This window comes from Aspergillus fijiensis, assembly GCF_003184825.1.
Source record: "Aspergillus fijiensis CBS 313.89 unplaced genomic scaffold BO72scaffold_6, whole genome shotgun sequence".
In the NCBI taxonomy this organism is placed as follows: domain Eukaryota; kingdom Fungi; phylum Ascomycota; class Eurotiomycetes; order Eurotiales; family Aspergillaceae; genus Aspergillus; species Aspergillus fijiensis.
The window spans coordinates 168,241-181,928 of NW_024468982.1; the positions used below are offsets into that span (position 1 = coordinate 168,241).

Here is a 13,688-nt window from a genome sequence, read left to right on the forward strand (position 1 = left end):
CATTTTTCCTCTCCTTCCATTGGTCGAGGCCAAGGTAGATTTCAATCCTCGGTCTCGGTTTGCCTAACCTAGTGCCTTCCCGTCTAAAGTTCCCCACATCTCAGTAGTCTGTGCCTGAGGATGAGCATAATCTGTTTTTCAGCACGAATTGGCTCAGCAATGGAAGCTCTCAACTGCGCCAGCAGCATCCGTTCTCTACTACCAAGATCCTTGTGAGCGAGCGGAAGTTGTTCTGTGGTCGTCAATACCCACGGAAACTACACCGCCAGTGTCATCTTGCGAGCCATTATGACGTGAAAACGATGAAAACCATACATGGCTCGGAGTTGATGAGATTCACATGCCATCATCTCACATATATCAACTGAACTACCTATCAAGGTGCCAGCTTACGCATAGTCCGGCAAGACAATCACCCAACTCGTTTCGACTCATAAGTCACAAGCAAGGCTTACCCACCAGAAGACTCAGGTCCACAGCCCACTTCTCGCGGACAAACACACTCGCGCACCCGACAGAATGCCCTTCTACGTCCACATTTCAAACCGTCACAATGGCAATTACCCCGGCGAATGGCATCGCTGGCTGTTGACCGCCGCCACCCGGGACGATGCGAAGAGATTCTACTGGGGGCTGCACAAGTACACCAAGACAGACAATGCAAGCATCAAATCTGTCCAGGCCGAGACCATGGAATGGTGGAACTACGACGCCAGTGACGGCTTCAGTCTCCAGAACCTCTATAAATGGATCCAGCAGAAGCAGACGGACCAGTACAAGAACATCCAAGAACTTACCGACACCCGCGAGAGGACCCTTCTCACCATATTGCCGGATACCAACTTTGAAGACAGATTCTGACTGGTTCTGCCCGGATTTCAGGATACGTCGATTGAGGATCTGTGGGAGGATTGAGCTCGTCTTTGAGGGACCAACCACAATGTGGTCAGGATGACAATTGAGTGGGCTAGCTGCAAGTCTGATTTTGAGCATCTCTTATCGTGACCCTAATCTATGTCGTGCTCTTGGGTCGATATAATGGTATTTCATTGAGCTCAGGCTGTTTCTGTTTCAGGAATAATCAAAATAATCAGCAGCAAAGGAAGTCTATCAGATATAAGTTTTATAAGTTTATCGCTGAGGCTCCTAGTCTACAAGTCTGTTTGTACAGGATCTTTAGGCGCAGATTACTACTAGAAATAGGTCGGTTGAACTTATAACCGATACACCTCCAAGTGCAAGCTGTCCAGCCCCACACAATGACGACAAGTCGCTGGGTCACCAGGGTAACTTGCTGTTCTTTCTCCGCATCCCCGCAATGGAATGATGTCCCAGGGACTCTCACGAGTCGGGACACATTCCAATTCTCAGCAACTAAGCGTCAAATTTCTAGACTATCCTGGTTGTTCACCAATACACGTTTGCTAGTAATCTCTGCCTATTTCGCCAAAGTAGCAGCAACAATGTTAGCATCACGCTCACTTGCTCAGATAGCTCGTCTGCCTCTACCGCGAGTCCAGCAGGTCACATCTCGCAGAACAATCGGCTCTGTCAGTGCAATCGACTCGGGCATCTTTCGCACCTTATTCGGAACAGAGGAGATCCGGAAAGTGTTCGACGACGAGGCATACATCCAGCGATGCATCGACGCCGAGGCCGCGCTCGCCAGAGCCCAGTCACGATGCGACGTGATTCCCCCACGGATCGGAGACCTGGTGACGCAGAAGATACGTGAATCGCAATTGGACATGGACCGTCTGCGACAGGAAACTGAGGTTGTAGGATACCCGATTCTGCCGCTTGTTCGTCAACTGTCGACGATATGTGGCGAGGAGGCTGGCAAGTACGTTCACTGGGGGGCCACGACGCAGGATATCATGGATCTTGCCAGTGTCCTACAGATGAAAGAGGGCCTGAATGTTGTCGAGCGACTTCTCAAGGAAGTCATCCGTACTCTACGCGGCCTGTCTGTAAAATACCGTGACACGCCCATGGCAGGCCGCACCCATCTGCAGCACGCCCTGCCCGTCACCTTCGGCTACAAGTGCGCAGTCTGGCTGTCTGGTTTCCAACGCCATGCTGAGCGCTTAGAGCAGCTGAAGCGTCGGTGCTTACTGGCTCAGTTCGGCGGAGCAGCAGGGTCTTTGGCGTCGCTGGGCCCCGGGGACGACGGGCTCCGCGTACGCAGAGCTCTGGCGGAAGAGCTGGGACTGGAGAACCCGTCTATCACTTGGCATGTCGCGCGAGACGGCGTGGCGGAGATTGTGAACTTCCTGGCGCTGATGGGAGGGTCGATGGGCAAGGTGGCCCTGGATATTATCATGATGTCGTCGAATGAGCTGGGGGAGGTGTCCGAGCCGTTTGTGCCCCACCGTGGCGCCTCCTCCACCATGCCACAGAAACGCAATCCCATCTCGAGTGAGGTGATCCTTGCTGCATCCAAGATCTTGCGGTCGAACGCAGGCCTGGTTCTCGATGGCATGGTGGCGGACTTCGAGCGCGCATCGGGTCCCTGGCATTTAGAGTGGGTAGCAGTGCCGGAAAGCTTTGTGATCACCGTCGGGGCGCTGTCGCAGACGCAATTCGCGCTGTCCGGCTTATGTGTGCACAGCAAGCAGATGATAGCCAATCTGCACTCGACCAAAGGGTTGATCGTGGCGGAGGCAGTGATGATGGGTCTGGCACCGCATGTGGGTCGCCAGAAAGCACACGATATTGTCTACGAGGCATGTCGGGAGAGCATCGAGTCGCAGCAGACATTGTTCCAATGCTTGACGCAGAAGCCGGAGGTGACCTCGAAGCTGACAGAGGAACGCGTGAGCCAGCTCTGTGACCCGGTAAACTACCTCGGTGCATCGATGCGGATGGTGGATGATGTCTTGGCTGTCGATTGAGATATGCTGTTTCCTGAATGTATATGGAGGGGACTGGAAGGAGGACTTTTCTTGGCGGTGTTGATAAGAAGTGAGGGATTTCCGGGAGCGTCCACCATCCTGGCACCATTCACCATCCACCATCCACCCTCTCCCACATGGCTCCACGCTAAGGTAGTTCCTCTGCACGGACGCAGACCATGACAGGCCAGACAACTGGTAAGCATAAGTACAGAGGGCTACCCCGCATGCTTCATTTTAGATAATGTACATAGAATAATTGCTTTCTTCCCTTCCTCCCTCGACCTCAAGTATTACGCTCGTTGAGCTGGTGATGATTGTTCTACCAGCATCAACTTCAAGGCTCGAAGACTGCTACCAAACCAAACCATGGCCTTTTGAACTACATGCGTATCGCATACTGCCCGATGAACATGCATTAATCGACTGTTTTGAGGTTACTTGGAACATAATAAGGTAAATTAGCGGACGGTGGCGCATGCGCTAAACCCCATGGGGAGGCCACTCTTTGCAGCCCAGCTGAGCCCGGCTCTCTGGGAGCTTAATTTAATCCAAAATCGCAATTTGATGAATTCAAGTCATGACGATGGCATTTCCCTTGTTACCCCATCCCCTAGGATCGTGATTTTAACTAAGGTACTCAGTATTCATTGCATACCTACAGTTCACTCACTCCGGAACTCGTTTCGCCCCACTGTTTTTAGGATCGGCGAGAAACTCAGCTGGAAACCACGCTTGACCAGATCGGAGATAACCTGTCCCATTTCCCGACGGCTTAATCTTCGAAGCTCTTCAGAGTTCAAACAATCTTCCTCTTCCCCTCACACTTTGGTTGCAAGAATCTTTCCCTCCTTGGATTTCGACCTGTACTCCTTCCGCATGGTGCAACCTCAATGCATTCTTCTGTGTGACTGTCTCTTTGACATACCCACCTCAGTGGCTCCCCGACGAGCAGAATCATGGTCATGAAGCAGTGTACTATCTGCGATCGGCAATTCAAGAAAACAGAGCATTTCAAGCGCCATGAACGGTCGCGTATGGCAATCTCCCCGTGGGGCTAAATTCACACTGATGCTCATATATACTAGACACGAAAGAGAAGCCCTACCAGTGCAGTGTTTGTTTGAAGCGGTTCTCACGGAGGTGAATCTGGTGCCCCAAATTGTTGCGCGCGGTCTGATCACTGACCCCCGGGGCTCTCTTGCAGTGACGTCCTGAGTCGCCATGCCAAAGGCCACAAGAACCCCCGCAAGGAGGAGACAAGCGAACCAAAGAGTCTTCAGGCTGCCTCGCCGGCCACTATACCGCATAATGATCGAACACCGGTTATTTCGCATGCCAGCCAGCAGGGCATGCAGGGAATGAGCCCCAACGATCTCCAACAGATGCAGAATCTCCCGTCGCACCGAGGCACGTCGCTGCCCGCAACGCCGGGGATCCCATCATCGTCTTTGGACTTTTTGGCCAATATATCCACCCACCAACCTCGCACGGAACCAGAGGTCAATCAAATGATGCCTGACGAGCAACAACATCAATACTTCGGATGGAACCACATCTCCGGCCCGGACCAGCAATACTTCAGAGGAACCATACTCGATCCAATGCAGAATGACTTGCTGCAGTTCTGGCTGGAGCCCCGTGGAGACTCGATTTCGCACAATGGTTCCCTGGACATGATGGGAGAGCCAATTGGCAGCCTCCCAGGTGGAGATTCCGTGTCAACACCTCAGCAGCACCAACAGCAATTCTCAACCGATGGTGAGACCTCAAAATCGGGGAACCTGATCCCGAATGAGCGATTCTCTCGCGTACAGCGCTATTGGCTCGCTCCAGCAAATAACACCGGTCGCCTGATGAACGGCCTGTGGCGAGATGTAGCCAGCAGTGACATGAACAACATATTCACCCTGTCGGCAACACCCCCGTCAGGTGGCCCAGTCGGACCACAGGGATCGAGGTATGGGCTTGACGAAGCGTGTAGGCAACGCCTCTATCTTGCTTTTGGACAAACCGAACAGTCGCAGCTGCATGTGCTGCCTGGGACCAACACGCTTCCTTCCTTGGCTTCGGGCTCCATTCCAAAGAACCACAACTTTCCCCCAGCCGAGGTACTCGATATGGCGCTCGACCTTTACTTCCGCGAATTCCACCCACTGGTGCCTTTCATCCATGTTCCTACCTTTTCTGCAAGCGATACGCAGCCTGCGGTACTGTATGCTATGTGTCTCATTGGAATGGTCTTACTGGGGACTAGAGGAACAATGGATTTCGTTTGCAGGAACTTCTCGGTGGGTGAGCAGGACTTCACACGCTTGGTGCTTTGCTGATCAACGAGCCCAACAGTTGATGCTTGAGCGCCTCACGGCCGATCTCGCTAAGTGTTCGGTGGGCGTGGAGAACTCGGTGTGCACCGTCTCTACCTTTGCCGCCTGCTTTCTGTTTCTCAACCTGGCTGCTATGACTGGGGTATGTCATTTCCAATAAGTATCTAGGACTTGCTGACAGTGCGCAGGAGAAGGAACATCTCGAAAAATGTCAGATGCTCTATGTCAATCTCATATCGGTAAGTACCGGAAGACATGATAAGTGTTGGCAGCTCGGCGCTAATATCCATGCAGATCGCGCAACGGCATGGTCTTTTCGCCGCCACAGAAGGACAAGTGCTTGATATGAACCTTTTCGACACCTTTACTGATGTTGAGACGAGGTGGAAAGCCTGGAGCAAGGTAGAGTCTGTGAAAAGGTCGGTACATCGCACCATTCTTTTGTGGACTTGGCTAATTGTTTAGATTAATTACCGGTCTGCTGCTATTGGACTCTTGGTATTCTTCATTTATGTCCACGAGTCCCATTGTCGTGCCCGATTCAGTCCAGTTATTACTGCCATGTGACGACGCACTTTTCCGAGCCATCACGGCCATGCGATGGATGCAGTTGATATGTAGCGGGAAAGGCATGCTAATGCCTACGATTGTGGCACCGTCAGAAAGCGTGGGCCTTCCCGAACTGGAGAGCCCGGTCGACGACTTTTGTATGCACGCGGTGCTATCACTGGTGCAGTTGCGGCTCTCTGAAGCCTACTACCGTCTTCTCTCGAACAGACCACAATTCCCCTTCGCGCCGTGCCACACTTACAGTATGGATCCTCGTGCCAGGTGTCTCGCGCCTCTCCAGCTGCAGATCGCCGACAAGTATGGAGACTTACTTGCTCGATTGAATCCCAATGCGGCTGTGACGTGGCACAATATGTGCTTGACGCTGTCGGCAGACACCCAGATCTTTGATCTAGCGGCAGGGCGATCAGGTCCAGCTCCTGGCCGGAAAGCTTTGGCTGACATTGCCGCGTGGTCGCAGACACCGGCTGCCAGACGAGCCTGTCTACATGCGGCTCATATCTACAGGGTGTTGACGAACCGCAAGACTTCCGACCATATGATGTTCCACTCAGTCTTTTCTCTCTTCTCCGCGGCGCTAGTCCTGGGACTCTATGTTTTCATGGTGCCGAATGTCGCTGATCCGCAGGGAGGGGGCACTGCGATCGAGCTTTTCGATGATATCGACTGGCAGAAGGTGGGTACTGAGGGACTTACCAATTACATGGTCCCGCACGGCAGTCAACCTTTTTCGCTGTCCGATGAGCCGGCTGTGAACTTCATCCGCAACGGGGGGACGGTGTACCTCCGAGGGATGCCCATTCAAGGCGGATATCAGTCCGCACGACGCGTTCTGCTGGACTATGCCGGGTTGTTGAGAGACGCTGGCAAATGGAGCGTGCGCAAGTTTTCTTATGTGCTTCACATCATGAGCGATGTGTTAATGGACGTAGAATGAAGCGTCAAGTGGCCACTGGCAAGGGTTATTGACGTTCATCCTATGCGTGCTTGGATTGACTGGCCCAGGTCACGGTCACAAGTTTAGTCTCGAAGACGCTCCGGTATGTAGTGGCATTGATCAGCCGGCTGAACAATCCCCACTGGTGTCATGAGCGCACAAATGGTCACTTTGCTTCAAAAGTGATTGCAATTATGATCCAAACTTCTGTACAATAACAAACAGGCCAGACGCCGAACAGTATCCCATGAGAAACACGAATGAAATTATTTAATCTTTTTCCGAATGTTCAGACCCAAGACCGATTCCTGACCCTCTCATTCAAAAGCTCCAACTCCTCCTTGGAGACAACGAGTCCTTTCAGCATTTGCTCATTTGCCAATTCCCCAACATCAAGCGACTGATGATGATGATGATGCTCCCCGGCCAACACGACCCTCGAGCACCCCCTCTCAGGTCTCCCTTCCGCAAACCACAACCCCTCCCCTCGATCCTCCTCCCCACCACCGCAGCTGCTAATCGTACTGGTGGTACTTGCACGCCGCACCTGCAAATGCTCCGCCTCGCCTTCCCCTTCCACGCCGACCACCACCGGCAGGGGGCCCTCGATCTCCCCTACCCATTCCCCCTCCTCACTCTCACTCTGCCCTCCCACACTGCCCCTCCCACACCCCCTCCGCCACCCCCCATTACCACCACTACCAACACCGCAATCATGATCGCAAAAATCCCCCGTAAACTTCGCCACGCTGATCCCATTGCACCGGGCGTGCGGCATGTGCAGCACGTCGCGCAGCACGAGCGTCGTCGTGCGCGGGTCGTTGGGCGCCCGCCGCACCCGCAGCTGCACGGTTCCCACGCCCAGCACCCGCTGGTTGGCGATCTTGCACGGCGCCCGCCGGTACGTCTCGAACGAGGCGCGGTTCTTGGCGAAGTGCGTGTTGCTGCTGGCCGGGAGGAGGAGCCAGTCCCAGCATCGCGCCGAGGTGGGGGCTGGTTGGTGTTTTCGGGCGCGGCGGGTTGGTTTCTGGATCTTGTTGGGCAGGGTGGAGGTGGTTTGGGGGGGTTGTGACGGGGTGTGGATGTTGTTGGGTTTGGAGGGGGATTGGAGTTGGGGAGGCATGTTGGGGTTATAGCTGGCTGGCTGAGGTTGTGGGTTGTTGGATATCGGTTGGTTGTTGGGAGGTTGGTGGTTTCGCGGAGGATAAGGTGTGTGTGTGTGTGTTGTCGAGGGAGGAGGTGGTTATGCGTTTGTGGGATGTAGGATAGTATAGTATAGTATAGTAAGGTATACCAGTGAATGTAAGTGACGGGGAGTATATGTATACCAAAGATGGAGTATGTACTCTCCAAGAATTGGAAAAAAAAAAGGTATATGTGCAGAGCAGGAAGAAGCTGGGAAACAAAGAATCGATTGACTACCTCCCTCCCTCCCTCCTTCTCCACCTCCTACTACTAAAGTACAGAGGAAAAGGAAAGGAAAGGGTCTGGTGGATCAGCCACTGCAGGGTCTCCAACTGCACTGCACAACGCGTCAACCAGCAAGGGTCTGGTCTGGACTGGACTGTGGCAAACCCACCCTGCCGATTCGGGAAGGGATCCATTGTCTCAGCTTTCACTTGGATACGAAGCACAGTACGTAACATGGATGTGACTCCTTACATGAACCCCCGTATATATCGGACCTATGCGGAGATGTACAGTATACGTTCTCTATTAATGTCTTAGAATAGAAGTGTAACTAGTGGTTTGTTTGTCAAACGAGCCCCCTTTTTGATGCGGTGATTGTTGCAATGGCATAACCTGACAGACGTCTTTGCCAGTTGTGTCCACCCCCCCGAAAGTCTTGACGTCACGTCCGCTGCGATGGCGAACCCACTTGAGCTTGCTGAATAAGGTTGTGGTGGGGAGGGAATGCCGCTCTTTGACAGGAGACCCGATTTGAGGGTTGGTTTGGGTCTTCCAGAGCATACCTTATCGAGTACTGTGTACTGTGGTAGATAATGAATAAGGAATAAGGAATAAGCAATCTGTATGGCTGAGACCTGGCTGCCAATTCCTTCATCAAACTAGCCCGCTTGTTCTTCCATCGCCTTGCTGTATGACTTGGTTTATGTATCTACAACTGCTTTCTTTGCATTATATACATGGACTTGATCGCTCTAGTAGAGCATCTCCTTCACCATCTTACCAATGGCCAAACTGCTGGTCAATCCAGGGCTCTCAATGCCCAACAGATTGATAAAACCTGGGAATCCCTCCTCTTCGCGAATCTCAAAGTCCTGCCAGACCTTCGATGAGCCGAAGGAGGAACCGCTGGTCTTACTCAACTTGGGCCGGATTCCACAGTAAGACACGCTGATCGCGTTGACATCCACGTTCGGCAGATACTTCTTGATCAGAGGCAGCGCCGGCTCGAGCCGGGCTGGGTTGGGCGCCAGGTCCTCCGGACTATCCACCCACTCGGAGTCGGGGCCGAACCGGATCTGGCCGCCCATGTCGAGCGTCAGATGGATGCCCAGGCCGGCCTGCGCCTTCGTCACGGCGGGGTACACTAGCACGGAGGTTTTGGGGAACGAGGCCGCGTACGAGAGGTAGGTGCCCTTGGCGTAGTGCATCGTGCGGTGGCGCTCAGCGGGCAGCAGCATGTTGCTGACCGCGCACGCGCCGAGCCCGGCGCTGTTCACCACCGTCTCCGCCGTGATGGCCGTCTCCGCCCCGTCGGCCGACACCGCCGTGATCTCGTAGCCCTGCCCGGGGCCCAGGTGCCGCAGCCCCGTCACCCGCGTCAGGAACGCGCAGTCGCCGCCGCGGTGCTCCAGGTCCCCCTGCAGGTACGTGATCAGGCTGTGGCTGTCGAAGATGCCCGTCGTCGGGCTCTCAAGCACACCCGCCAGCGCCCGCACCTCGGGCTCCCGGCGCTCCTGCTCCTGCTGGCTCAGAAACCGCGTGGGCACCCCGATCCGCTGCGCGTGCTCGTGCATCCGCTCCAACGAGTCCCGTTCCACCGCGTCCTGCGCCACCAGCCATTTCCCCGTGTTGCGGTACGGGAGCCCCTGCCGTTGCAACAGGTCGTAGAGCATCTCCTTCCCCTGGATACACAGTCGGGCCTTGAGCGTGTCGCTGCCGTAGTATAGTCCTGCATGGATGACCTAGTCCTTGTTAGCTCAGCGGAATATCACTATGCCCAAAACCCCCAGCCCAAACCCCCCTTCAATTGTTCCTTCTCTTCAAAGTATACAACGCGCCAGTACGCATAACCAATCTCGAGCCGCAAAGAACCCAGATATGCATCAGTGTTTGAATCTCTCACCTCGGAATTCCGACTACTCGTCTCCGTCCCAGGCGCATCATGCCGTTCCAGCAAGATCGTCGACGTCCCCTCGCGACCGGCTAATTCGCGCGCCACGGCGAGTCCAACTACTCCGCCGCCTATGACCTTTCGAAGAAGACATGTATAAGCCTTCCAGTATACAAAAAAATCGTCTGTTTTGACTTACCGCATGAGTGACGTCGGCTCGGGCAGCGGCCGTGCTGGAGAAGCCGCGCCGGCGAACGAGAGGGAGGGGGAGGCTTCTGGCAAAGAACCGGGGAGTGCTTCTCGTGGCCATGGCAGATTGTTAGCAACTGCGCTGGAACGATGAGGTGGCTGTGAAGTCAAAGCATCTGAAGTAAGGATTGAGTAGGATACGGAGGATACAATTGACTTGAAGAGTACTGTGTAAGTAGGTAGGTTTTGGTTGATAGCGCGGCGGTCGCGCCGGGATGAGTTGCCCCGACGGGTCGGCCCCGGGGTCCGATTTAGGCATCTGATAACCCACTCGGGCTCCAGCTGCTGCAGCCCGCCGCAGCGATAAGTAGATAAGGATGTGGGGGGGTGCCAGAAAATACAGGGCGGAGGAAACAATTGATCTTGGGGTATGATGAAAGAGAAGCTTAGGCTGAATGAAGATGCAGCTGCATGCCATTGACTCAAGGACTAACGCAGACTGCTTTCAATTGTTCATGACAATGCCAGGTAGGTTAGGTAGCACTCCAGGCCCGCTGCAGTGTGAAGGCCCTTCTTGGAGTCAGTGGCTCCGAAATAGGAAGTTATCCTACTGGCCCGCGGCCTCCCCGGCCTGGCCTCAGGCATGACTAGACAAGTGAAATGCAAATGGTTTTATGGTACGGTAAATAGTAGCAGTATCTACTAGAGTCTATGACACGCTTAAAATTATACATATGTAGGACCAATCGATGCACACCAGAAAATAAGATAAATGCAACAAAGGATACGATCGGTTTCTTATCAAGACCGCTTCCCCACGTTCTTCAGCATCTCGTCCAAATGCTGGCTGAAGTCAGCAGGAGCTCGGAACTACCGTTGATTGAGGATGACATACCTGTTTCTGCTCAACCGCTAATTTACCTTGGGTATCCTATTTCTCGGTCAGCATAGTCACCCCTCGAAGAAATGAAGGTTCCTTACACTAATTATAGCCAGAACAAGCGAGTAATTGTTGTAAAGGAATCTCTCCCGTCTCTTCGCATCACCGCCAATACGGCTAAGCTTCGTCAGAAGGTTGTCAAACTCAGCTGTCAAGCGCTTCAAGCTGTTGGCAACGGGCTCATCATCTCCTGCATCACTGCTGAGAACCAGTATCCCATGCAATAGCTGGCCAAATCGCTGCGTGAGGAAATGAGGCGCCGACGACTTGTTCAGATCGTCGCCTCCGGCCAAGGACAGAGCGGATACCGCACTACGACCCGTATTCCCGGCCACTCGTTTCAATGATTCGCACTGGGTGTCCATGATGACCTGGAATCGTGGCCATAACTGCATGTTCACTCCGTTGATGTAAGAGTCGGCAACGGGGACCTTGCGACGCTGCAGCTCAAAAGCGGCGTGTTGATTCAATCGAACGCAGATCAAGACCCCTAACGCGTCCGTCGTCTGTTCGATCAGCTGCTTTGTCAGGGCTTGCCCCAGACCAAAGACTGGTTCGAAAATCTCGACCGCCTTGCGCGAAATTTGTTGGAAGGTCAATGTCGAGAACATCTCGGTCATGAACGAGTATTCGGCAGACACATTATCCACAACGGCAAGATTGAAATTGCGGAATGGCACTTCAAGGCCATGGAAGGAGTTATCTTCCTCTGCTAGATAAGAAGAAATGGCAATCTGAGCACCAGTCCGCAGAATATCTACCCTCCTTCCTAGGGAAAACGGGTCGTGCGCCGCAGACCCTGCGCGACTGCCGGCAACTGCAGAGCCTAGGATTGTCAGTGATATATTATCACACGATTTCTCATTCGGCTTACCTGTTTTGTGAGCTGACGGGTCTCCTCCCAGAACCTCGTTCCGGTCACTGGGGTAAATCTTGATTGACTCGAGCGCTTGACGATACCGCGTGAAGTGCGACAAATAGTACCATCGCATAGTGTTGATATAAGCTTGCGTAATTTGCCCCGTAAGTGCTGGGTGGGCCCTGGAGATATAGCTGTATAGATCTTTGAATTTCACCAGCCGCTGCTGTTGGAGGATCTGAGCATTGATGTTGGGGGACCGTAGCGCTCTGATTTGAGACACCAAATAGTCCCTAACTCTTTCCACTGCCTATGGGAAAGGTCAACCTCAGCGTATAACACATGCACAAGGGCAATACTGACCTTGTTCTTGATGTCCGTGAGAAGCGGCCGCACGTCCTCGACGGATTTGGTGCTGTTCGAGCCCGAGACTTTGGCCTCAATGCTTGCCGACCGACTTTCCATCTCATTGAGCGCTTTGACCCAATTCTCATCGATCGGTCCCTCTGCAATCAACTTCACTGTTTTGGGAGAGATACTGATCTCTTCCACAGCAGGCCCAAGGAGCTGTTCAACATTGCGTCGGTTTTCCAACATTGCAGTCAGTTGGATTGAGCGAGACTGCAGAGTCTCTATCTCTGCCGAAACAGTCCCGAGTTCATTCTGGAAATCGTTCAAATATGTCTCCATCGAGCTCGAGACTTCGTCACAACTGGTGATAGCCGAATGTAGATCCTGAAACTTGTTCTGTTCTCTTTCGAACTGCTGAACGGTCTGAGCACCGACATCAATACTGATAATTCGTCTGGGTTCATCCTTCTTGGAGACAAAATCCTCCAAGCCCAGCCCTTGGAAGTCAACGTCCTCCACAAGTTCCGAAGGCTTCGAGTCGGGGACAACATCCGGAGACGAGTCCCGGTTGGCATTCTGCTTCCCAAGAATGCCATTCAGAACATCGAGCGGGTCAGCAACATCGGATGGGCGGGATCTTGCAGCGATTTGTCTCAGCGGCGATCTGTCACCACGTGCGGTTGCGGGAAGGGAGGTGGTCGAATCACTAGGAGTCAGGAGGACGGATAAGGAGGAAGTTTGTCGACTGGACCCGGGACGGTTGTTTTGTATGTTAGGCGATAAGCGAGAGGATGTTCTTCGGGGAGGAAGAGGGGAATTGCTGCGACTGTCAACCTGGGGCCCCGAGGGAGTCGAATGGCCAGCAATGCGGTCTAGCCACATCGTAGAAGGCCGGCACGGAGAAGGGTGCGGATACCGGACAGCTTCCCGGACCTCATTGACGGGGGGAGGGGAGAGAGGGAAAGGTGGATCAAAGGTGGGAAGGTTCCCCAAGAGGTAGAACTGACTTGACGAAGACGTGAGAGAAAAGAATGAGTGCTACCCAGCACCTGGTGAGAAGGAGAGAAGAGAAATCAAAGTCCGAAGTGGTGGGGAGTTTGCAAGCACAGCACACAGCACAGCACCGGGGAAGTATACGGAGACCAGCACAACTTAGCTTAAGATAAGCCCAGGGCGAGATGCTACGGTGACCCACAGCAACCACGGATGTGGTTTCTCCGACTCTAGCCCCAAAGCAGACTAGCGACCACAAAACCCCGCCACAACAAGTGCCTTTTTTTCGCAGTCCATTTGTCGATTTCTTTTCGCCTGTTCCCCCTC

At 53.6% G+C, this 13,688-nt stretch overlaps 5 protein-coding genes across 5 annotated transcripts; 3 read left to right on the forward strand and 2 right to left on the reverse strand.

The window, feature by feature from the left end:
• Window positions 1-388: 388 nt before the first annotated feature.
• Window positions 389-928, forward strand: BO72DRAFT_444635 (uncharacterized protein). Its single transcript, XM_040943864.1, has one exon. It carries the CDS (start codon window positions 520-522, stop codon window positions 859-861), a length of 342 nt encoding a protein of 113 aa, XP_040805092.1. The 5' UTR covers window positions 389-519; the 3' UTR covers window positions 862-928.
• A 488-nt stretch (window positions 929-1,416) lies between these two features.
• Window positions 1,417-2,976, forward strand: BO72DRAFT_444636 (class-II fumarase/aspartase family protein). Its single transcript, XM_040943865.1, has one exon. It carries the CDS (start codon window positions 1,464-1,466, stop codon window positions 2,892-2,894), a length of 1,431 nt encoding a protein of 476 aa, XP_040805093.1. The 5' UTR covers window positions 1,417-1,463; the 3' UTR covers window positions 2,895-2,976.
• A 526-nt stretch (window positions 2,977-3,502) lies between these two features.
• Window positions 3,503-7,201, forward strand: BO72DRAFT_483266 (FTFMHR domain-containing protein). The gene is made up of 7 exons (XM_040947788.1): window positions 3,503-3,929; window positions 3,983-4,037; window positions 4,102-5,185; window positions 5,241-5,363; window positions 5,410-5,460; window positions 5,516-5,640; window positions 5,687-7,201. The coding sequence occupies exons 1-7, from the start codon at window positions 3,854-3,856 to the stop codon at window positions 6,726-6,728; spliced, it is 2,556 nt and encodes an 851-aa protein (XP_040805094.1). The 5' UTR covers window positions 3,503-3,853; the 3' UTR covers window positions 6,729-7,201.
• On the reverse strand, window positions 6,874-7,950 carry BO72DRAFT_238544 (uncharacterized protein). Its single transcript, XM_040939908.1, has one exon. It carries the CDS (start codon window positions 7,849-7,851, stop codon window positions 7,018-7,020), a length of 834 nt encoding a protein of 277 aa, XP_040805095.1. The 5' UTR covers window positions 7,852-7,950; the 3' UTR covers window positions 6,874-7,017.
• Window positions 7,951-8,890: 940 nt separating this feature from the next.
• On the reverse strand, window positions 8,891-13,250 carry BO72DRAFT_465525 (Vps52-domain-containing protein; the record flags this gene model as incomplete). Its single annotated transcript, XM_040946719.1, has 8 exons — window positions 8,891-9,880; window positions 10,042-10,167; window positions 10,229-10,262; window positions 10,713-10,717; window positions 11,114-11,149; window positions 11,200-11,984; window positions 12,033-12,327; window positions 12,381-13,250. The coding sequence occupies 8 exons, from the start codon at window positions 13,248-13,250 to the stop codon at window positions 8,891-8,893; spliced, it is 3,141 nt and encodes a 1,046-aa protein (XP_040805096.1).
• Between the last annotated feature and the right edge of the window lie 438 nt (window positions 13,251-13,688).

Excerpts from the sequence above, each read along its gene's own strand:
- BO72DRAFT_483266 (XM_040947788.1), top strand. The coding sequence starts at position 3,854 with ATGGTCATGAAGCAGTGTACTATCTGCGATCGGCAATTCAAGAAAACA. Across the intron at positions 5,186-5,240 it reads TCGTTTGCAGGAACTTCTCG|TTGATGCTTGAGCGCCTCAC; the intron begins GTGGGTGAGCAG and ends CGAGCCCAACAG. Across the intron at positions 5,641-5,686 it reads AAGGTAGAGTCTGTGAAAAG|ATTAATTACCGGTCTGCTGC; the intron begins GTCGGTACATCG and ends CTAATTGTTTAG.
- BO72DRAFT_444635 (XM_040943864.1), top strand. The coding sequence starts at position 520 with ATGCCCTTCTACGTCCACATTTCAAACCGTCACAATGGCAATTACCCC.
- BO72DRAFT_238544 (XM_040939908.1), bottom strand. The coding sequence starts at position 7,851 with ATGCCTCCCCAACTCCAATCCCCCTCCAAACCCAACAACATCCACACC.
- BO72DRAFT_444636 (XM_040943865.1), top strand. The coding sequence starts at position 1,464 with ATGTTAGCATCACGCTCACTTGCTCAGATAGCTCGTCTGCCTCTACCG.